Source organism: Dermacentor variabilis, chromosome 3, assembly GCF_050947875.1.
Source record: "Dermacentor variabilis isolate Ectoservices chromosome 3, ASM5094787v1, whole genome shotgun sequence".
NCBI classification, from domain to species: domain Eukaryota; kingdom Metazoa; phylum Arthropoda; class Arachnida; order Ixodida; family Ixodidae; genus Dermacentor; species Dermacentor variabilis.
Window position 1 is genome coordinate 88,861,281 of NC_134570.1, and position 22,507 is coordinate 88,883,787.

General features: G+C 48.3%; 1 protein-coding gene across 1 annotated transcript in view; it reads left to right on the forward strand.

The window, feature by feature from the left end:
• The window catches only part of LOC142576013 (uncharacterized), an 86,573-nt gene that overhangs the window by 52,207 nt on the left and 11,859 nt on the right, over positions 1 to 22,507 (forward strand). Inside the window, exon 2 of the mRNA XM_075685890.1 lies at positions 18,394 to 18,581. Within this exon, the coding sequence (XP_075542005.1) occupies positions 18,394 to 18,581 (188 nt within the window). The remainder of the gene's footprint in view (positions 1 to 18,393; positions 18,582 to 22,507) is intronic.

Consider the following 22,507-nt stretch of genomic DNA (forward strand, 5'->3'; position numbering starts at 1 on the left):
ACTTCTGTCGCAGCTGTCGTCACTCTTTGCCAGAGCTTCGATGAGCTGCGTCGACAGAGGGTCCTTGCGCGCAGCGCTCTCGCACCTGGCGACTCTCTCTCGGGCCTCACGCTTCGCTCACACACCACGCCAGCAGCATCGCTCTCTGTTGAAATTAAGGATTTCATTCGTGAGGAGGTGGCGCGCCAATTGTCTATGCTGCCTCTCAACGATGGACCTCCCCAGCCTGACACATCTTTGGCTGCTCCCATTAGGCGGGCCATTCGCGAGGAACTTGCTGGGTCTTTACCTTTCGCCCAACCCTGCCCTCCCGTGGCTGCACCTCTGACCTATGCCGAAGTCGCCGCGCGACCTGCGCCGCCGACGTTCTCGTTTCCGGCGCCAATGCGACTTCAAGCTGCACCTCCTCCCGCGTCGCCTGCCGTTCCATCTCGACGCCCAGTTCAGACCCCTTGGCGCACACGCGACAACCGACCCATATGCTTCGCTTGCGGTGTCGCCGGCCACGTTGCGCGCTTCTGCCATCGTCGTATGCCAGCTGCTAACGCTACTGTCGCACCACCTGGATATGCCTATTCCCACGATACCACCGGGCATGCGATGCTTCCCGACCACGAGTTTTCGCCGCCTCCTCGACGCCCTGTCGGCACCCATCGTTCGCCATCACCACGTCGTCGCTCCCTTTCCCCCTTACGTCGCCGCCAGTCACCTAGCGAGGGAAACTAGTTGCTGCAGTTCCGCAGGCACGAACTGCAAGCTTCGCGACTTCTACAAGGCCTGCACAGTCGCCACGCAATTTATTGGACGTTTTGGTCGAAGGAACCGCCGCAATTGCGCTTATTGATACTGGGGCTGCAGTTTCTGTTATCGACGAAAAGCTTTGTCGCCGCCTCCATAAGGTCACAATGCCGTTATCTGGTATGCTTTTAAGCACCGCGACTGCGCAGCATATAGCCCCGCTCGCTCAATGTACTGCAAGGGTGGTCATCGACGGCATTGTCTATGTTGTTGAATTTCTCGTGTTGTCATCATGTTCGCATGACATTATTCTCGGCTGGGACTTCTTGTCTCACCATCGTGCCATCATCGACTGTGCCCGGGCCGAAGTAGCGCTTTTCCCGCTTGCCGATGCCCCGCTGCCTGTCCCCTCTGAACAAACAGCCTCCAAGCTCACTATTGTGTCCGATACGGACATACCACCCGACATGTGTGTGCTTGTGCCCGTCTCTTGCTCTACCGCGCCAGACGCTACAGTACTTTTTACACCATCGCCGATTTTTCTACGTCGCAAGGCCCTACCTCTCCCATTTGCCGTACTCACCACTGAGTCTGGATTATCCTCAATGCTTGTGTGTAACCCGTCTCACTACCATGTGACGTTACTGCGCGGCGAATCCCTCGGTCGTGTTCAGCCCCTTGACCCGCTTCACATTCTCGATGTTTCCGACGACGCGGCCTGTTATGAACTCGACGCCCTCACTTCTCCCGTGCCGTGCACATCATCATCATCATTGTCGTCGTCAGACGTTCTTGAATCTGTCGTAGACGCCGATCTGCCGCCTCCATATCGCCAACAAGTCTTCGCGCTTCTTCAGAATTTTCGCTCGTCGTTTGACTGTGACCAACTATCTCTGGGGCGTACGGCAACCGTCACTCACAGCGTCCACACTGGTTCCCATCCTCCTTTACGCCAGCGACCATACCGCGTGTCGGCAGCCGAGCGAAAGATCATCAACGAGCAGGTCGACGACATGCTGCACCGTGGCGTCATTCGCCCTTCCCACAGTCCTTGGGCGTCTCCTGTAGTATTAGTACGCAAGACGAAGACGAAGAAGGCTCTCTTGTGTCGGCTGTGCGCGTGATCAGCTTCCTGTGACGAAGCCTTCCAGCAACTACGTCGCCTACTTACTTCGCCACCGATTCTTCGACACTACGATCCCACAGCGCCTACAGAGGTCCATACGGACGCCAGCGGTATCGGACTTGGTGCAGTCCTCGCACAACGGAAAGACGGCTATGACGAGTACGTCGTCGCGTATGCGAGCCGCACTTTAAAGAAGGCAGAAGCCAACTGCTCAGTAACAGAAATGGAGTGCTTGGCCATTATTTGGGCGCTCGTCAAATTTCGTCCATACCTATATGGTCGCCCTTTTGACATTGTCACCGACCACCATTCACTTTGCTGGCTGTCCTCGTTGAAGGAACCGTCAGGTCGCCTAGGGCGATGGGCACTCCGCTTACAAGAATATGATATCCGCGTTGTCTACCGATCGGGCAGAAAGCACTCTGACGCCGATGCGCTTTCCCGATCGCCGCTACCTTGTGATGTGGCTTCAGTGTCTCCGCTCTTCGCATCCATGTCAGCCTTCAACGTCGCTGATATGCCGGACGAGCAGCGTAAGGATCCCCTGCTTTCAACTATGCTGAATTTCCTCCACGACCCATCCGCCACCCCCTCTTCTCGAACACTTCGTCGCCAAGCCGCTCACTTTATTGTCCGCGACAACGTTCTTTACCGCAGAAATTATTTGCCTGATGGTCACAAATGGCTCCTGGTGATACCACGACACATGCGTTCTGACATATGCGCTTATTTTCATGCTGCTCCTCATAATGGTCACGCCGGTGTTCTGAAAACGTATACTCGGCTAAGGCAGCGTTTCTACTGGCACGGCATGTATCACTTCGTGCGCCAGTACGTCCGCGCTTGCACGGCGTGCCAACGGCGTAAAATTCCACAGCGCCCTTCTGGTGAGCTACAGCCGCTGCCCTGCCCGGCTCGGCCCTTCGATCGCGTCGGCATAGACCTATACGGGCCACTTCCCTGCAGTTCCTCGGGTAACCGTTGGATAATTGTAGGTGTCGACCACCTGACGCGCTACGCCGAGACTGCCGCACTCCCGGCAGCCTCTGCGCGCGAAGTTGCGTTCTTCATCTTGCGGAACTTCGTTCTTCGACATGGCGCACCACGCGAACTGCTCAGCGACAGGGGACGTGTCTTCTTGTCCGAAGTCGTCCAAGCCCTTCTCGCTGCATGCAGCATCGTTCACCGCAAGTCTACAGCCTACCACCCGCAAACGAACGGCTTGACAGAGAGGTTCAACCGCACCCTCGGTGATATGTTGACTATGTACGTCGCCTCGGATCACAGTAACTGGGACACTGTTTTGCCTTTCGTCACCTATGCCTATAATACGGCCTCACAAGCTACCACTGGCTTTTCGCCCTTTTTTCTGCTGTATGGACGAGAGCCCTCGTGTACTATGGACACAATGCTCCCATACCGACCCGACGCTTCCGAATGCACGACTGTGTCTGAAGCCGCCAAATACGCCGAGGACTGTAGGCAGCTCGCGCGAACCCTTACGACCGCTGCTCAAGGTCGTCAAAAGCTGCGGTGTGACAGTGACGCGCTTACACCAGTTTTCCCGACTGGTTCCCTTGTTTGGTTGTGGGTCCCGCCTCACAGCCCTGGCCTTTCGACCAAACTCCTTGCACGCTATGATGGCCCCTACCGCGTCATAGACCGTACCTCCGCTGTCACCTATGTTGTGGAACCTGTGACACCTTCACCCGACCATAGGCATCGCGGGCGTGACACGGTTCATGTCAACCGACTTAAGCCGTACTATGCCCCCCCATTCTACCTACGCCGTAAGTCGCCAGGATGGCTCCTCTTCTCTCCCGGGGGCCATTGTGGTGAAGACGAAGACGAAGAAGGCTCTCTTGTGTCGGCTGTGCGCGTGATCAGCTTTCGACTACTGCCAGTGCTACTAGACTGGGCCTAGTGCCTCATAATAAATCATCTTATTACATTATGATTGTTGTTGTTGTTGCCTCAAAGCATTGTCCCCAAAGAAAAGAGGCAAGCGCCACCTTTGTTCGAAGCTCGTGCTGCGACTCCCGGTGACCTGGCGCGCGCGTTTCTCTTTCTATAAATATGCCTGTTAACAATTTCGGTAATAACTTTGGTACTCACCAGCTGCAACTTTTAATTTGAAATATGTTTTTAAAGTAAATATTAAAAAAATTAATTACTGTAATCTCTTTCATTATTGAAGTAAACGTTTTCATTTCTCGTAGAAATGAGAATGGAAGACAGTGTAGAACTACAATTGATTTCTTAATTGTGATTATTTTCGGAATTGTCGTAAATCTGTTTATTAAACTAAAGATAGTTAGACACGAATACACTGTAGGAATTTTTTGAAATAACATGTCAAACATACAAACAAAATCAGTTTCGGTCCACTTTCATTTACTATTTTCGCAGTGAGGTACTTCTAGTAAAAATATGACGCAAAATGCATTAGATAAGGCTTCTGATTGGCGTTCGATTTCAGTCGTTATCTTGTTTTAGATATTCTCTTAAGTGAGATATGCGTTATTGAATTCGGTTCTTGCGCAATACTCTGCATATTTCCGTGCCACTACTTCACCGCAAATTGCAGTGCCGGTCTTGTTTCACACAATCGGCGCGCGCTGTTTGCAGTGTAACGCGACCTTCCTCAGCACGTGAGGGCTCGGCTGTATTCCCCGGCCTCACAAACTATTATAAAATTTCTCTCTGTGTCGTCTTCTCGTCGTACCTCCCAGAGCGCATAAAGAGATGAGAGATCGGGCGAGAGCTCTAGCTCAGCGTTCACTTCCTTTATAGCGTGCGGTCGTTTCTCGTACATACCTCGTACATACCTCGTGCGTACCTTCGTGCATACTGTTGCCTCAGAAACTTGAAAAAAGAAAACTGAGTGCTCGCGCCGGTGCGTAGGCTATATAATTAGTACTCGTGGGGATTTATCCTGAATAGATCAGTAGAAACACGGCGCGGGCTATACCTCTTGCTCACGCAGCTGTAATAAAACGATAATTAGTAGGCGCGCTATAGTGAGGAGTACGCTACCTCTCACCTTGTAATATCCGCGCATCGAGGTGGCCCTACAAACAATGAAACTTCGCAGTATCACCAACGATCGAGTGCTGTTCTTTTCCTCTTAGAATCGGACGACGGCTGAGGCGCGCTGCGATAGATGTCAATTTCGGCTCGATGCTGTGAGGGCAACTATCTGAAGCACGATAGTTGATGCAGCCTGAGTATCGCGTGTACTTAAGTTCAATTGAAATAATCGAGTATATACGAGTCGGTTCTGCGCCGCAAATTTTCGGGCGCAATCACAGAAGCACACGAAATGAAATGCACACGAAGCACAAGCAGACAAATACGATGATAACGTCAGCCGTGATTCTGAAGCTGTCTTGAATATAACTGACCCACAGGGGCGTTCAGCTAACAGTCAACACACGCCGTTTCATCGTATTGTGATCGCAGCCACGCGCTGAAGAACTCCCGGCACTGCTTCGCCGCTTTCCACTAGTTTATCAAGGATAAAAACACTGCATGTGTGCTGAAGTTTCTTGGTCATGGTACTTGTGTGTGCTCAAACATCTTAGACGGGGTGTAAATCGCAACGGAAGAAAAAAGAAAGAAAGGGCGCAATAACAGAAGTGAACAGTGAGCGCTTTCGCCAAATATATCAGCTGCGTGCGTACGTACTCTGGCAGGTACAACAAACAGACATACTTAACAGGAAGAGGTCTGGACACCGAGCAGAATGGTTTAAAATAGTTATTTACGTTTCGGCTCCCCCGCGGGAGCCTTGTGCACAATGAAACTAAGATAACCGGAACGTAAATAACTATTTTAAACCATATTGGCCGGTGTCCAGACCTCTTCCTTTTAAGGATGCATCATCCCGACCAGACGGGCTTCCGTCATACTCTCGACTTCAACAGACAACGCAAAGATGAATCTTACAATAGGTAATGAGATGGGCAACGCTGTCGAGACCTCACGTGCCGAGGAAGGTCGCGTTACACTACAAACTGCGTGCGCCAATTGTCTCAAGCAAGGACCGGCCCGCCGCTGTTCGGTGAACTGGTAGCACGGAAATATGCAGAGACTGGCGCAGGGGCAAAATTCAAAAATTCATATCCAGCTTAAGACAAAAATCAAGATGAAATAACGACGGAAATAGAACGCTGATAAAAGTTAACTATAGCTACCCATCATCATTTGGGCTTCTGCAAAGCGTTGGTGTAAGGCGGGCAATTTGTGTGTGCGTGCGTGCGTGCGTGTGTGTGTGTGTGTGTGTGCGTGTGTGTGCGTGCGTGTGTGTGTGTGTGTGTGTGTGTGTGTGTGTGTGTGTGTGTGTGTGTGTGTGTGTGTGTGTGTGTGTGTGTGTGTGTGTGTGTGTGTGTGTGTGTGTGTGTGTGTGTGTGTGTGTGTGTGTGTGTGTGTGTGTGTGTGTGTGTGTGTGTGTGTGTGTGTGTGTGTGTGTGTGACGCGAGCGTACGTGTGCGCCGACAGCAGCAGAACGTCGATGACGATATTTTCATGACGATGGTAATTACGTAACAACCAATATCGTGTCACTCCATGGAAAAAAAGAAACACAATACAACCTGTTTCGTTATGACGTGGGCTGATGCCGAAAGCGGTACCACCTTCGGTACCGCCATTTAACGCGTCAAAACTGTTTAAAAAAGCGCAGTGCGATAATAACTTTTTATACATTATAATTTATTTTCACGTTCCGTTCGCCAAAGTCACAAGACCTACACGATTCTTGAATTGTTTGGCCCCAAGCCGTAACAGAAATGGTTGTAGTGTGTTCTTTTCGCTGCAAGAGTACACAGAATCAGTCGTCATGCCTTCGCTGTCGCCGTCATGCTACCGTGATCGTCGTCGTCCTGCAGCTGTTTATGCGCTTGCTTGTACTAACCTGGGAGTGGCGTCAAACTGACTTCAATTTCCAAGGCAAACTGTGCGGAAGTCATACAAATTCAATTCGCGCTTCGTTCATGGCATCGCTCTATTGTGATCTAAACGGAGCCTTAATTATAAGCGTCATAAATGCGTTCAGCTTAAGTTTGTAGTGACATCAGGTATTACAAAAATTACTGATCGGTTCGCGCACAGTAAATCTGCTGTTATTGGCCTGCGTAATAAAAAATAAATCCCCATATAAAACCTGCACAAATATCATCTGCTACTACGTGTCTCTAAAAAGTACACATACCTGTAAATAAAGTAGCGCATGATATTCAGCTGTTTCCTAAATCTTAAGAAATTTATTGAATTTTTACTCCGCACTCTTGGCCAACTGTATGTGCCCATCCTTGGCCATTTCTCAGTGTGCCTCATAATCAGATCGCGGTTTCAGCTCGTCAAACCGCAGAAATCTTGGATCCCTCGTATTGTGCATGTGTCATCTGTGACACAAAGGGCACAGAATACTTGAATGTTTTTGTATACGTGTCGTTATTCACTGTGCATACATTTATCGCCCCTATTTTCATCTTGACAAGCACCATACATAACCTTTGTTCTGGTCACACCACCGCGTGGACGTCTCAGTGTGCATCAGCCGTATTTGGCGCTTGCATTTTGGCATAGCATGTGAACGGCGTAATGCTTAAACGTAAATATATGAGGCAATCATCATCATCCCTACAGTCAATGGCATTACTTTTTAATAGAGCGCTCATAAATCTCATAAATACTATCTACCTTGCGCAACGTCCGTAGTTGCCTGGGTTAACCCCATGCAGTGTAGCCAACTGTTTCTTCAACACCGCGAACAGCCGTAGCGCTCTAAGAGTACCGATTGATTGTTTTAGTCCAAGTGAATGTCTTTTAACCTAATGTCGTCGTTACCGCAAAGGTACTGCACGCACCGTGGGTTCAGTGGCACGGCGGTAGAGGCAGCGTTGTCGCATATCTGCCTCGTGACAGCTAACGTTCGGAGATGCTGTTGTTGAGACGCTGCTCCTCTGGTCGCCGCCACGATGTAACATACACGACACCGCGGCCGCAGCGTCTGCGACCAGACGGGGTCACAGACGTTGCACCCGGTTCCGAACCGGTCCTCGAGGAAGCGTCGTTCGGAGCACCGGTTGTCTCTTGCGTAGCTGTGAGGAACCGTGGTAAGGGGAGCGCCACTCATAACTCACGATGCAACTACAGTGTCACAAACGCATGTAAACCCGTTCTTTGATAGCACCCGGGCTTGGTTCGTTATAATTTTTCCCCCGACGAGCGCTAACACTTAGAAAAAGTAGGAATCGAGAGGGACTGCGATAAATTTCGTTATTAGAGCACAGCTCTTTGGCGTCCGTTCCTGGGTTTCGCGTCGTCGTCGGCGTTGTCGTCGGCCTCGTAACCAGCTCCGCCCCCCTTTCATCCCCCCAGCGCTAGCAGCGACCGACTGATACCGCTGGATGCCGCTGACGCCGCTAGAGAGTCAAGATAACGTGACTGCATAGAACACCGTCGCCGCCATGCAGAAAGAGGAGGAAAGGGTCCCCCCCCCGCCCTGTTCTTGTGTGGCGGATAGGGTGCTCTTCAGTTGCCGACGCGCCGGTTATTTCACGTAGGCCCCGGCACGTCGACGAATACGTGGCCACCTTCCCACGGCTAGACCTGGTTCTTAGCGCTGCGGAAGCGAGGGTATCATATTGTTTGTGTCGGCATCGGCGGCGTTGTCCCTGAAACCAACTCCGCAGCTGGGGTTGACTCACTATCGGCGTCAGCGGCATCAGTCAGTCGCTGCTATCTCTTCCCTCCTCCCTTTATCGTGTTGTCCGCTTGCTGCGCGCGCTTCTGCCCCCATCGTTTGCCGCTGGGTGTACACGCCGCCCCCCTCCCCCCTCTTCCTGCGAGTCTCCGGTTGTCAAAGCGCCGGCTCGAACTTAATTCCTTTCTTCGCTCCTCCTCCAATGCAACCCCTGTGCGGTGGCAATCAGAGAGCCAGATCGGTGGCGGCGGATCTGTATATGTGCACCGCCCGAGCCGAAATTGCCGCTGCCGTTCGCCCTGTGCGGTGGCAATCAGAGAGCCAGATCGGTGGCGGCGGATCTGTATATGTGCACCGCCCGAGCCGAAATTGCCGCTGCCGTTCGCCACTGCGAAATTATCTGCCAGTTCTTTCTGAGCCATGAGCGAGACGACCGATGGAAGTCCTCCGTCTGCTGCTGCTGCTGCTGCTAAACGAGCTGCCATAGCAGAGGCCCAGCGCCGTCGCCGTCAGAATCCAGAGGTGCGTGCCGCCGAAGCAGAAGCTTACCTAGTGGAGTCTTTGTTAAAGGAATACGTGTGAAAAATAAAAAAAAAATTCTGTGATAGCGCATACATGTGTTGCTCGATTTCTTTGCCTCAATCTATCGAAAAGGTGAAACAGCTTATTTGCTGCGCTCAAATTTCGCATTAGGAAGTAACGTAATCGTCGGTAATATTTTTTTTTAAGGGAAACCCTAACTTAACCCCAAGGAAATTTTGAAGCAGCCACTGAAGCAGCGTCGCAGCTGGCCCTAGCGTGCCTCTTCACCGGTTGACTTATTCTCTAGCTTACCTTAATTCAGCCTGATAAAATGGCTGCTTCTGCGATTCCTCAGACCGCATTACCTTCATCTCTACCGACAATGCTCCCAGCTGAATGAACGCGTCACCAATGGATCGTATGCTCCATCGGATGCACAAATCTCCGGCCGTGCTTTAGCCCGCCGCACAAGGGCTCTTCTGCTCAAGTTACGCATAGGCCACCTCAAAGGGACACTAGAGAGAAAAAGTCTTTCCTTTCTCTATGCTTATACGCACTCGCTCTTTCAGATTACGGCGTATGTTTTACGTATACCGGGTGCTGAGCAGCGTTCGGAAAGGCCTTGCGCAAACAAACCAGGTTAGTATTAACGGCGCACGCGCGTATAAAGTTCTTGCTCCTTTCAGGAAATCACCTTAAAATGTATGATTGCAGAATATAGAGTCAAGCTAATCAAGCATCGGTTCGTGCACACTAAAACAACCTTCAACGTTACGCTGGCTGTATCGGTGGTTTTACACTGAATATTTTATTAACAAACGAGTTTCTGATGCGATAAGGACAAACTAACAAAATATGTTTTCGGAATACGTCTTTTAAACTAATGTCTATAACAGCGCTGCAATAAAAGAAACTCAGTGCCCTTCCACTTTGTGAAGAAGGATGACCAGCGAAGCTGTCTATGTGGGCCCCTTAATGGCGAACTGCACCTCCGCCGCAGGTCGGCCCGGCATTCCACTCTATTCGAGATCGGCCCACGTATGGGTAGTACTTAACGCCGCCTGCTTCAACTCCGCCGAGGGTCGGTCCGGTATTGAGCTATCTTCGGGATCGGCCCACGTATGGGTAGTGCTTAACGCCGCCTGCTTCACCACCGCCGCGGGTCGGCCCGGTATTGCACTATCTTCGGGATTTTGTGTCAATAGACGGACTCGATCCTGGGAGAACTAGCCCTTAACAGCTTAGTTGTAAAAATTATTTATTCAGCGTCAGTAAATTACCCTTGTACAATATCAAAAACACCACTTTTACCGATACAAAACGCTTGGTAAGCCAGAAAGAGTGCAGTGACAAATGATGGGTGGCGACGCTTCCTTTGAGTTCCCGTACCAGCCCCCGGCCACGTCATGAATTTTGGCAGAGTCTTTCAGGGCATAGTTGATTCTCTAGCGGAAAAGGCGGACTACACTGTGTTTCGAAGGAATCAAGGATGAAACGTTTCCAAAGCCCAACGCGGTCTAGTACAAAAAAAGAAATTGCTTTGAAATCCGTGACCTCAAAGTGACGCACCGACGTTGGGTTGGTGGATACCAGCTTGTGGATACTGTACAGTGAAACCTTTTCGTACGTGCCTTCACAATGAATTTCAGCGCTCGTCGCTCTGCGCTTCTGAGTCAAGGTCAACACCTTGCGACTTTCACGGTCTTCGCTCGCCGACTTCCTATGTATGCTTTAACAAGGTCGTGTTTCAAGTAGGTATACGAGGTGCACAAAGCTCTTCGCAAAATTTTTTTCGACTGCGGAATTCGTCTTTCCTCTGTATACAGTGCTGCTCCTCAGTCCTTGGGTGATGGGATAGGTTTCGTGCTCGGCTTTCCTCCTCTCCCTTTATTCCTTCTCTAGCGAATGGGTCTATATATAGTGCCCCTCTCAGGAAACAAGTGCTGGTCTTGCCCCTCCGTGGGTTTCGTGCGGTGGTTCTGCTTCCACGTGTTGTTAATGATAAGGCGCCAAAAGCATCGCACGCAGACTTTGGTACTTCAACTCGACACACTTCCATTATGCAGCGCCGCTTGGGTCTACTTCCTATAGTACACGTGCAGAAGAGCTTTGCGCGGGACTTCTGTGAATTCATCCGAGACTCGAGAGCTGTCACCACAAAATTCTTGTCACCAAAATTTAGCTCCGCCGCAACCCTGTCGCACGAGTCGTGTGTCACGTTACCCCATTCCAGTTCTTGGGCTTCGAGGCTAAAGGTCATTGCGAACAGCGAGACGCGGGGCACAGCGTCGAGGGCATTAACCAGGGCATTAAGCCGGTCCACTAGGCATATTTTGAGGGCCGTCCATGCCGTCCCCCATCGAAAAATTCTTATGCTTCATAACTCCAGTTTCCAATGATCCCGTATGACATGCGGGAACAACTTTACTTGATTTGTTTTCAAAAGTACAGGCCTGGATTCTAGGCTATACTTGTAGACACTTCGTTATCTCTTTTGTCTTTTCTCTTTGTCGTTATTTGCATCCACGAAGGAGGGACCACTCTTTTTTTCTTGCTTTAACTAATGCAGGCTATCTGGCTATAGAGGAGTGTACACCAGTCAGACGAACTTTTTTCTCATGAAAAAATCTTTCTCTTTCTACCGGTTTTAGTATGTGAACCGCTTATGTTCCCATGGAATCGCTAGATATCTTTGTGGGGCATACGGTTATACCAGTGACGAATTGTGATGACGCCTCATAAGGCTTTCTTGTGCTGGGCTTAAAAACCGTCACCCTTACCCACAGATGTGCCTATAAGCAGCTTCTATTGCCTTGATGCGGAAACTTGTAACCTGACCTTATTGCTGTCAGTCGACAGCCAGGCTGCTGCGCGGTTACTTTGACGTGCAATAAAGACATGCCATTGTAGCGGCCTGATTTCCTGGACGCTGCGTGTAACATCTACGACAGTCGGATATGGACAACACGCCTTTCCACGATCATGTCGGACCAGCAGGTTTGATAACAGGGTTATGGGTAGTCTAACTTCCCAAATTCAGTCCCGTGGGACCACTACACATGTGCACAACGCCACGAAGCATCGTCACAACGAAATAGGCTCGTTGTCTTCTACCGAAAGCGTATTGCACAAGTTGTGTCATCTTTAAGCATGGTTACACTCAGTGCCGCGATCGCTTTTGAATCAGTGCACGACGTTTTCATCACTAATGCTGGTAGCAGTGAATGCGATCACTTACAACAGCACATATTTTGAGTCGCGCGTAATGAAATATGGTGCATACTTATACATTGGTTACATAAAGGTGTATAAGCCTAGCTGCTTCAGTATGTTCTGAAGTACTCGTCGCATCCTATATAAGCATTGGCGACAGAAGAAACCATTGGACTAGGTTATGCGTCACAGATAACGTGACGGATCAAAGCCAGCTTCGTGCAAATATTACCAGAAAAGTCTGGCCCTAATATGCACAGTACCTGCAAGTGTGATGGTTCAACTAGCAAATGTCGAATGGATTGGCCAAAACGCCGTTCTTCTGGCTTAAGTCGACTTGCGTCTTTTTCAAGTTGATCATATCCAACAAAATGTCGCGTTATAAATCCAGCGATGCGCAATTATTATGCATATGCGCAGAATCGTTTTGCATTCATGCGTTTATAAAACTGATTGAAAATCTAGCAAGATAAAGCGTAATGAATAGCTCCACAAGAAACTTCTGAAGTGACGTATACGAAGAGTATAGATAAATCCATATACTGCTCCCCTTTCCCATAGTGGCTGAATGTTCACGCCTACAGAATTTCTTATCAGTTTGCTAACGGCGCGAGAAGATGCGAGTAGGATTAAAGTAATGGTCGACGCGAGCATTTGCAGTCTACTATTTCTTTCCCCGCCCACACATTTTTTTCCCGCCATTATCCGACCCTGAAATCACTGTGGAATCTCGTCAATAACACCAGAGCGCCTCATCAATTAAAAAATAAGATTACGAGTTACGGGGGCTGTTCACGGCTCCAAGACACGTGACTAAGGTCACGAACTCGAATCTTCTCCCACTGAACGCGATTTTAAGCGCGCATTCGCGTTCGACCAAATACAGACGAGATTATATCCGTGGACTGGTGGTGCTACCGAATTTTTTTTTATTACTGTCAGCTGCCGCGCCACGCTTAGCTCGTTTCTAGTCTTCTCGCGGCCGCCTGGCCAAGCTTTGGGCGGAAAAAATTAGCACTGTGTATAAACAGTAACTCTTTATAAAGAAGATTTAAAGCACTTGGAGCATCGGCGCGGATTTGGGATGTACGGCAGTACGCGAATCTTTAACAGTATCCACTCCCGATGGATTCAGGTAAGTTGCTTGTTTCCAAAGGTGGTTATCAAGTGCCTGATTGAGATTTCCGTGTCGTCAGGGCTTATTTTAATTCTTTTCGCAGTTACTACATTCTGTTTTTTTCTTTCCCAGCTTTCGAGCAGTTTGCTTTCCCTGATGTCTAGCAAATCACTTTCCGAAGTGGCACCGTGGTCGCTGTTCCTTGATCTGTGTGGGCTAACAATAACGGGAATGTCCCCGAATGCGACGAGGTTTGTCAATTTTCTGTGTTGCAGTTTGTCACGAACCTCAAGCAGGAAGCCGCCGCTTGTGATTTTCGTTACTTTATAGCAATTATGGTGTACTGAAATAGGACGGTTTGTCGTCCAGAGGCGAAAACATGGCTCTTTTCGCTAAGAGGACCTGAGATGCTGAAGCATTACGGTCTACTGCAGCGCCATCTGTCGCTGCAGTCTGGAGTCATTGCTGGTAAGCGGGAAAATAATGTTGCAATACAGGGCCTCCAAGATTAGCAGTCATGGTTGTCGCGGAGGTCATGCATGTCCGCGCGGAGCTCGCCGTTTGCTTGTTGCGGTTTTTCCCGCCGCGTTCGCAAATTTTTTTTTATGTGCATGGCAAGCACTGCGTTTGGAAATGCCTTTTTTAACGTGACAACGTTAAATCCGGTGTCGGCGTCCGGCGCCGGCGTCCCCCGTGAGCAAAAATTCATGTATATATTTAGGTATATGCATATGCCACGCCTTGCTATATGACATGCGGTATATGCGGGCTATATTGCCACACCGTTCTATCACTTAAGTTGCTCATACCTTGTCTTAGATTCTTGACAAACTTATGTCACGGAATTTTGAGAATGGCAGCCCACAAACAAACGTTGACGTGAAGCAAAACACCGTCAGCACATGCCTTTTATGTTACATCGTCTCAGACAGAAATATTAGAAGCGCAGAACAATAACACAAACCTAGCTGAAAATGGTGTAATTCTTTTTGGCGTGGCTGTGCGCCACATCCGAGATCAGCCCACACAAGAGACCGTGTTTCTACCAGAGAGCTCGCCTTCGTGCATAGCGTTGCCACCAGCGTTTCCCGGTAAACGTTATGATTACTGAAGCTGCAGTTGCTGGGAGGCGTAAAAGCAGACAGTGATTGAATGCTAACGCGTTCCACTCTTAAAGACGAAGCTTAAGCGTCCTCCAATTTTTGTGTGCATTGTGCTTCCTGCACAACGATTAAACCAACTCCGGGATTTTTCAGATGGCACACGTACGGAACATTGGCTGTTTTCCTGACCTTGGGCGCCCTTTTTCGGAGCGAAATGTCCACACGATGGTGGCTGTATTCTTCACAGAGCATTTTGTTTCTACAGTGAAATCTCCCGACCGCTTTTCTGGCTTATGCAGCATGACAGGAATCCCAAGCAACCCACCAAGCATAGTGCAGGTGCTCTTTCCAGGCTTCTCATCCCCGTGTGTTTTGAAATACTTGGATAACAAAGACGTATGTGTGCTTACCGAACGGAACGAGCAGACGAGTGTCTTCAGCAAGTGAAAAGCTGAGCAGACGATCAGGAACACTGCATGATCTGTGATTGGAAACGTTCAAGCTCAGACGGCGTTATTGACGTATCCTAACAGCGTTTATTATTTATTTTCTGCAAGTTATAATAAATTTAGCTGTGTTTTGATAACGCGTTAGTTTATAAATGCGGAAAATTTTGCACAACATATTTAAGTTTCGCGCGCTAGGCACACTGATCGATCGGAGCTTTGTCTCGTGGCGTCATCGCCGAAGCGACCCCAGTTCTCCCATTGTTTTGCTATACGGATGATACACTGCCCCCTTCCAGTACATATAGCCAAGGCCTATGGTGTCTGTGAAGCATTTGGCAGCTAGAAATGAGAACATCGCTCGGAGGGTCCTTATTTCGTGTTCACTGTGTATGACGTGCTACCTGGGTAATGTTTCCTTCTATTGTATGAAGAAGCCGAAAGTTTCATCGGTTCACCCCCTCTTGAGGGAGCGATCAGGAACATTGGCAGCCATCTTGAATCTAGAATATTCGGCAGGCATACCAGCCGCCCACCACGGAGCACAAATATAGGGGATGCGGCAGGACTTGATTTATAGTCAGTTCTGACTACGTCAGCGCTACACGCGCACTATAACCAAATATGAATAACCTAGGTTGGCTATGTCACACAAGGTTAACCCTTGCTGTCGGGAATATCGGAAGTAAAAGAAAGTGAAGACAGGAAAGATTGAAAGTAAGAGAGAAAGACAAAGATTGGAGAGGAGGACTGGAAAACACAACTACGGATTTGGGTCAGTCCGGGGTTGCCATGTACGTGAAGCCGAGGCCAAAATGGCGTGTTGCCTCCACCGAAGAGCCACAAAGGTCCAAGCCCCAGACACCCCTTTTCCCCGGACACGGCCGAGCCGTGCGCACGGTTCGGCGCGGGAGGGTCCAACCACCATGTGCTCGTGTCCGCAGTGTCGCTACACACCGAACGCCTACTGACCAAGACATCCCTGCGGGAGGAAATTAAACAGAATAAATGGCATTATTATAGCCCCATAATTGTAAACAGCAGGCTAACACAACCACGCTCCGCATGCTACGCGTGTGTACATACATGCCTCAAGTGTAACATGTGCAACTTCCCGACCTTTTAACAGAGGGGCGATTTTTTCCGAGGTCTCCAGCAGACTTCCTTTTCTCGGAAACTACGTCATCACCCGACACGGCTCAACACAGTGTAGTTGTACAAGTACAAGTACAGCCCCTGCAGATGTGCCGGTCGCCGACTCTGTTTTCGACGGAATTGCGCAACGAAACAACAAACGTTACCTAGATATCCTTCCAACAAATACGTATTCAAACGCGTCATTTCTTTCATAAACCCGATTCGTTATTCGGATTTTCCTACTCAACGCGGTGGCTTAGCGGCTATAATGACGCGCTGCTGAGCACGAAGTCGCGCGGATCGAATCCCGGCCGCATGCGAAATGCAAAGACGCCCGTTGTCTCGTGCATTGTGGGTGCGTTATAAAGATTAATCCGGAGTCCCACACCAAGGCGTGCCTCATAAAGAAATAGTTGGTTTTGGCACGTAAAACTCCGGAATTCTTACTTGTCTTTCTTTTTTTTTTTTTTTGCCGTTTCAAAGGTTATTTCACCTGTTCTTGCACTCGAACGGCCGCACTCATCGCCGAACGTCTTTGAGACTCGCGCGCTGCCACGCGACAACTTTGTGGCGTCTCAAGGTTTAGATGCCGTGGTCGTTCGTACAGCGCTGTGTCAAGTTTCTCCACCGTGAAATGTTTTATGTAAATGTACTCTTCTTCCATGGGTAATACTCATTTCAATATTATCTGGTTCTTCACCCACTTGCGCCTACTTTCACTGCACCTGTGGCACTCAGCGGCCATATCTTATAAGTGTTAACCTAGTCTGCTTCAGAAATAAAATACACTATAGAGCCTCGTTGTAGTGAACTCGCATAGAATGAAGAGAAATGTCGGTCCCGGTTATACGTCCGCAGGCATCGATGCATTTTGTAGAGCCTCGTTGTAGTGAACTCGCACAGAATGAAGAGAAATGTCGGTCCCGGTTATACTTCCGTAGGCATCGATGCATTTTTTTCGCTGATATAGTGAAGATGTGTATATTCAAGAAACAAATACATTGTCCGCAACGAGTTGTACAGATGACCGACCCCGACTGCTTTCTCGGTGACGAAAACAACCTGCTTCGCCTGCTCGCTGTGGAAGACACCGAACTACCTTCCGTCCGATTGCTACTTTCACGTCCAACGACATCGATCACAATGTGACGTCTTAGTGTTTCCCGTAATTCCCGCTGCCTTATAATAAAGGCATAGCTTTTGCAACTGTCGTGGTACGATTTCAAACTGGTTCAGCGCTTACGGCTGCTACGAACGCAACACTAGGGAAAACTCTCATTCCGCAAGGCGCCAACAGTGGCTTGCGTTGCCGATCCGTCCGGAGCCTATAAGTGTTGTGCGCCTTGCAACTGCCTCCTCAAAAAGCCCCTTCCGCTGTTCATTCCGCGTCTCCCTCCGCCATTGGAGCAGTCATTAGCAATGACCTGACACAAAGGGGAAAAAAAGACGAAAAATTACAAAAAAAATTTACTATATCCGGAATGACATAAATAACCATGTCATTGAATAACGCGAAAATAAAACAAAATAAAGACGGTACAAAAAAATTTCCCGCCCTGACGATGGCGGAGTGAATAGTGCTCGCACTCATTGTGTTTTCAGCATACCGTTCGTGCACTGATTTTCTTGAATTCTTGTCGGAGTGGCTACCATGCTTTCTGTTCGTGGTGCGCTTGACAAACGGTGGCAGAATCCACACGCGCAACGATAGTAGTCCGTCCTTTCCTTTGGTCTGCGTATCGCGCAGTATCAACATCGTTGTGCAACTGGGGCAACACAAACCGTCTCTGTGAGGCTGCCGAGTCCTTGCTTGTACAAGCAGTACAAGCAGTGCAAGCGTCGGTGTTAAGTTGTGCCAGTCAGCTGCACATCTCGCCAATGACGAAGGTTATGTGTCTTCTCGGTAAGCAGCAGATGCTTTACGAAGTCGACGCTTACATGATGAAACACAAGCACACTGCCAAAGATGCGTAATCTCCGTTTCAATAAATTATGAGCTGAAATCAACTAAGTGTCCCTAAAAAATATTTATTGTAGTTACAAAAAGGATAAAACAGCGAAAAATCGCTATAGTCAAAATACTGATGTAGGGAAGAAATTTTTTCTTTGTCCCGGCAGCTTTACTATAAGGAGGTTCTACTGTAGTCCTTATTTTCGTTCCTTAATAGGATGCTAGCGATTTGCCATTTTACCAAGTGAGTAGCATATACAGGCTTTGCCCTTGCGTCCACATAGCTTGGTCCGTTCGTTCCAATGCTGGACATTCGTGCTTTGCTTCGCAGGACATCGTGGCACGTGGACGTCCAAGGCAGCGGCCCCTGCGTCACTCTGGGAGCCCAGGGCTGTTTTTGGACCCTGAGTTTCTGTGGCGAAGGGAAGGAGGCGCAGTGCGGCAAAAACAAAGCGTGCGAATGGCTGAATACCACCAGTGCTAAGCCTATGGGCCAGTTCACGACCCTGCAGGCAAACGGTGAGATTCGTAGCATACGGAACACTGTGACTTGGCGATATACGTCATTTCCACAACGGGAATTTTCACAGCGCATGCAGATCGCGGAAAGAGGAAAGGTACAGACGGATGAGAGCGCGAATCCCGATAGCATTGTATTTATTTATTTATGTATTTATTTATTTATTTATTTATTTATTTATTTACTGCAGTATCTCCAGATATCCATATAGTCCAGGTATTACGTAATGTGCGACAGGGTGAAACAGAACAACCCTGCAAACGTGGTTACGAAGTATTTAAAGGTATATGTGAAAAAAAAAAAACTACAAGGGAAACAAACGCGCCATGGAGCCAACAAATATGACAAAGACCTACTTAAACGTCAGCATAAACGTAAACAATGAAAGGTACAGTAGCGGGCTTGTGCGACATCGCAGAACTACAACATTATTTCCCGTTTCGCTGGAAATTAGTTTTCTGCAATACAATTAGGTTGCGATTTGCAATGAACAAATTCATAATGCATTATGTAACTCAATCTTACATAACTGTTCTTTAGTATGCTGTATCACTACCAAAACTGCAATAAATAAACTTCTTATTCTGCGAAGAAAACAGTTCGCCGCACTGTAAACCGATTTGCACTTTTGAGGCTGTAAATCGGTTTACACTGTATATATCGGAAATATTAACTTGTATTCAAGCACATGACATTCGTTTGCGAATTATAATATTATTCGAATTGAAGATTTATATGCATGCAACTAAATGCCACTATATGCATGCAACTAAATTTTCCTCCGCGTGTTAGGATTTGTAGAACACATACAGCCTCTCAAGAACGACGTCAACTAAATGCAAATACAAGAAAGACATGGGTAATTCCACACTTCCGAACATGCTACAACCACCAGTCGCCAACACGAATACCTCCCCTACTTCCAATACGCACAGAGATGTACATATACAGAGATGCTCCTCTTGTCAAGAGCGGAAAGCAAATAAATTGTCAAGAACATCTCAAGCGGCTGCTTTCTCAACCTGTGTCTTTTCTTCTTTAAGATATATTTAACTCGGCTGGAGAAGAAGAGCTCCGCCTCTTAGAGCTGAAAGGTAAAAACCTGACTGCTCGTTTTACGTCCCAGTCGTAATCGACATTCACTGTTTCTGGGGAACCCACCCACTCAGTATCGGGCTTCCTCTCGAGGTTTTCTGTACCAGGACCACCCATATTTTCGACTACAGAATCCAAGGCCTCCAGCTGAGCGCCCTACCTCAAGCCCTGCTGTTTCCAACCGCGCAGTTAAACTTAGTATTACTTCATACTTACTGGCTGGTTCCCGAAGTCACGTAAGTAGAGAGTTATAGCTCAGCGAGCCAGAGGGCCAGCGTAGACGTCACTGCGCATGCGCGGTGCGACATGCGCAGTGGCGTCTACGCTGGCCCGCTGGCTCGCTGGGCTATAACTCTCTATTGTTTCCGCACATGTCAAGTTCATGTGATGTTCGGATAGAAGGAGCAAAGTCTATAGCTAAATATCCACGGAGATGCTGCTTTTGTTTCTCGCATGGGCTCGGTGTGTGCAACATCGCGAGGCTTCATAACCAGCCCCGTCGGTAGCTATTGAATGACATCGCGTCGTGATACAGTAGAACTCCGTGCAAGATACGCTATACAGTACACACAAGACACAAAGTATTGCGTGCCATGATGCAATAGTCGGGTCAACTCACGGTAAACTTCTGAGTGAACCTGCGTAGTTGCGATAAGGTCAACCTTCCAGTTTAAGAGCTGTTATGAAAGCGGTCGCATACCGATCATGAACAACTGCGGCGGGCGCCGCATTACAGCTGATAAGCATGAAATAGATGTGGCGCTTTCGCAATCGTCGCAATTTTGGAGCAATCAACTACAGTTTACAGCATAACTGACCCGGACACCGTAGGACATAGTGCAAACACCTGGCGCTCCCTGCTAAGCCTAAAATATTACCTGCAGTTCAGTTTAACGGCAGAGGGAGTACAATGCAGTTTCCTAAAACATGTTCAGCACCGCCCACCAAACCGGCTCGGAGCGGCTGAATGGTTTTGCTCTGAACCGTGACTAACCGGTTACGAAAGCATATTTTTGTTGTTGTTCTGAGCTGTATTGAAACGCTGGCCAGGTTCGGAACGATTGCGCCGTTTTGAACCGCTTCGGGTTCAGCTCTACACTCTACACTCAGCTCTAGCAAGATACAACCCAAAGGGTGTAATTTTATTTTAGAGTGTAAACTCACGCTAAAACACTTGCACCCTTTGGGGTCTATATTTGCCACACAACAATAATCGTCACCTGTTTTGCCCGCATTTCTTTCTTTAACGCTGCGAGCCCGGTACTTTCAAGTCCCGTACGGCATGCCCGTTATCAGTGCGACAAAGCATTTTTGACAGGAAAGTAGCGAGCGCAGCGTTTTCAAGAAAGGAACCGCATGCGAGGCAGATGACGATTATTGCTGTGGGACAAATATACACCGCAAAGGGTGCAACCGCTTTAAGAGTGTAAAGTTACCGTTCGGCAAAAATAAGCGGCTCATGCAGTGCTAGTTACGGCCAGACAAACTCAGTGGAAGCGCGTCGAACACAACAAAAGTAATGAATGGATGAAACGTGCAACTATCCAGGCCAAGTTAGCACACTTTAAGGTTCAGCATACCCGCTTGCGATACATTTCGAAAGAGGACGTCCGTAGATCGTTGTGCTCTATATCTCGCGGGAAAAAAAAATTTCCTATACGATAGCGTCTGCAAAACCAGAAAGTGTGCTTCTTCACACACCTCGTTTGTCCTAAACCTTGGACTAGAATTGCAATTAAATTGTCAACATTCGAGCTCGTAATAGTTAATATTTTTTATCATTTTATTTTCATTCGATCACGACAATAACACAGTGTTCCAGAAAGCTGTTGGGCCAATAGCCGAAGCTGTAGTGGAGGCCCGTGATAATACAGCACTGGCAGTACTACAGATATAGGATAAGCATAGCAGTGAAGGTATAACTCATTCAAATGGCGATCAATGTGACCAATCACACTTAAAGAGAACTGACACAAAATTTTGAAGTGCAGATAACGCGCGAGATCAATTTGTGTGGGCACACACACATCTTCCGCAAAATATCAACGGCGGATGTATCCTAGAACACATTTAAAATCAATTTTAAAGTACGTCCACTCAAAAATTTTCATTCCTTAAGGATGTTTGCTTGTCCAATGGGTAACACCCCTACCGTTAGGGCCTTTAACACTTATAGAGGACAAAAACGGAGCTCTAACTAGACGTGCTATCAGAAAAGACGTAGTTCAAGATTATTTAATAATTTCGACAGCCTTGGGAGCACAGAAATATCCCACTGGAGAATTTTACAGCGATATATTTGAAACCTTATTTAATGAACTTTTTCTGTCGCCTGTCACAGCTGTCATCACTTTTACTTGCAAGGAAAAGTCGGCAAACAAGATACCATCATTGCTTTGCACCAACAATTTCACCTTGCCCCTTAAACGTGAGGGTGTTAGCCATAGGACAACCGAACACCCTTTATATACTCATAGAAGTGTAAATATGTTTAGAGTGTGCGCGCAGCCAACTGCGAAACGCAGCACTTCGCGAGATCGACATCAAGGAAGGATCTCAAACAACCGAGAAAACGCTACGTCACGAATTTTCGTTGGCTGCCATGCTGCTTGTGCGCTCTCCGTGTCGCTGCAGCCACGGAATTAAGCGGCAGTTTTTTGTCGTGTATGTACTGCTATGTTTCAACTGTGAAGTGTGCATCACAGCTCTGAAGCCCATGGCGGAAGGGCCTAATGAACAAACTCGCATAATTCAGAAACGTACTATCGCCTTCACAGAAAAAAAGAGAAAGGAACTGAAACATTACTGTTTTCAAGTTTGTCCTTTCTTC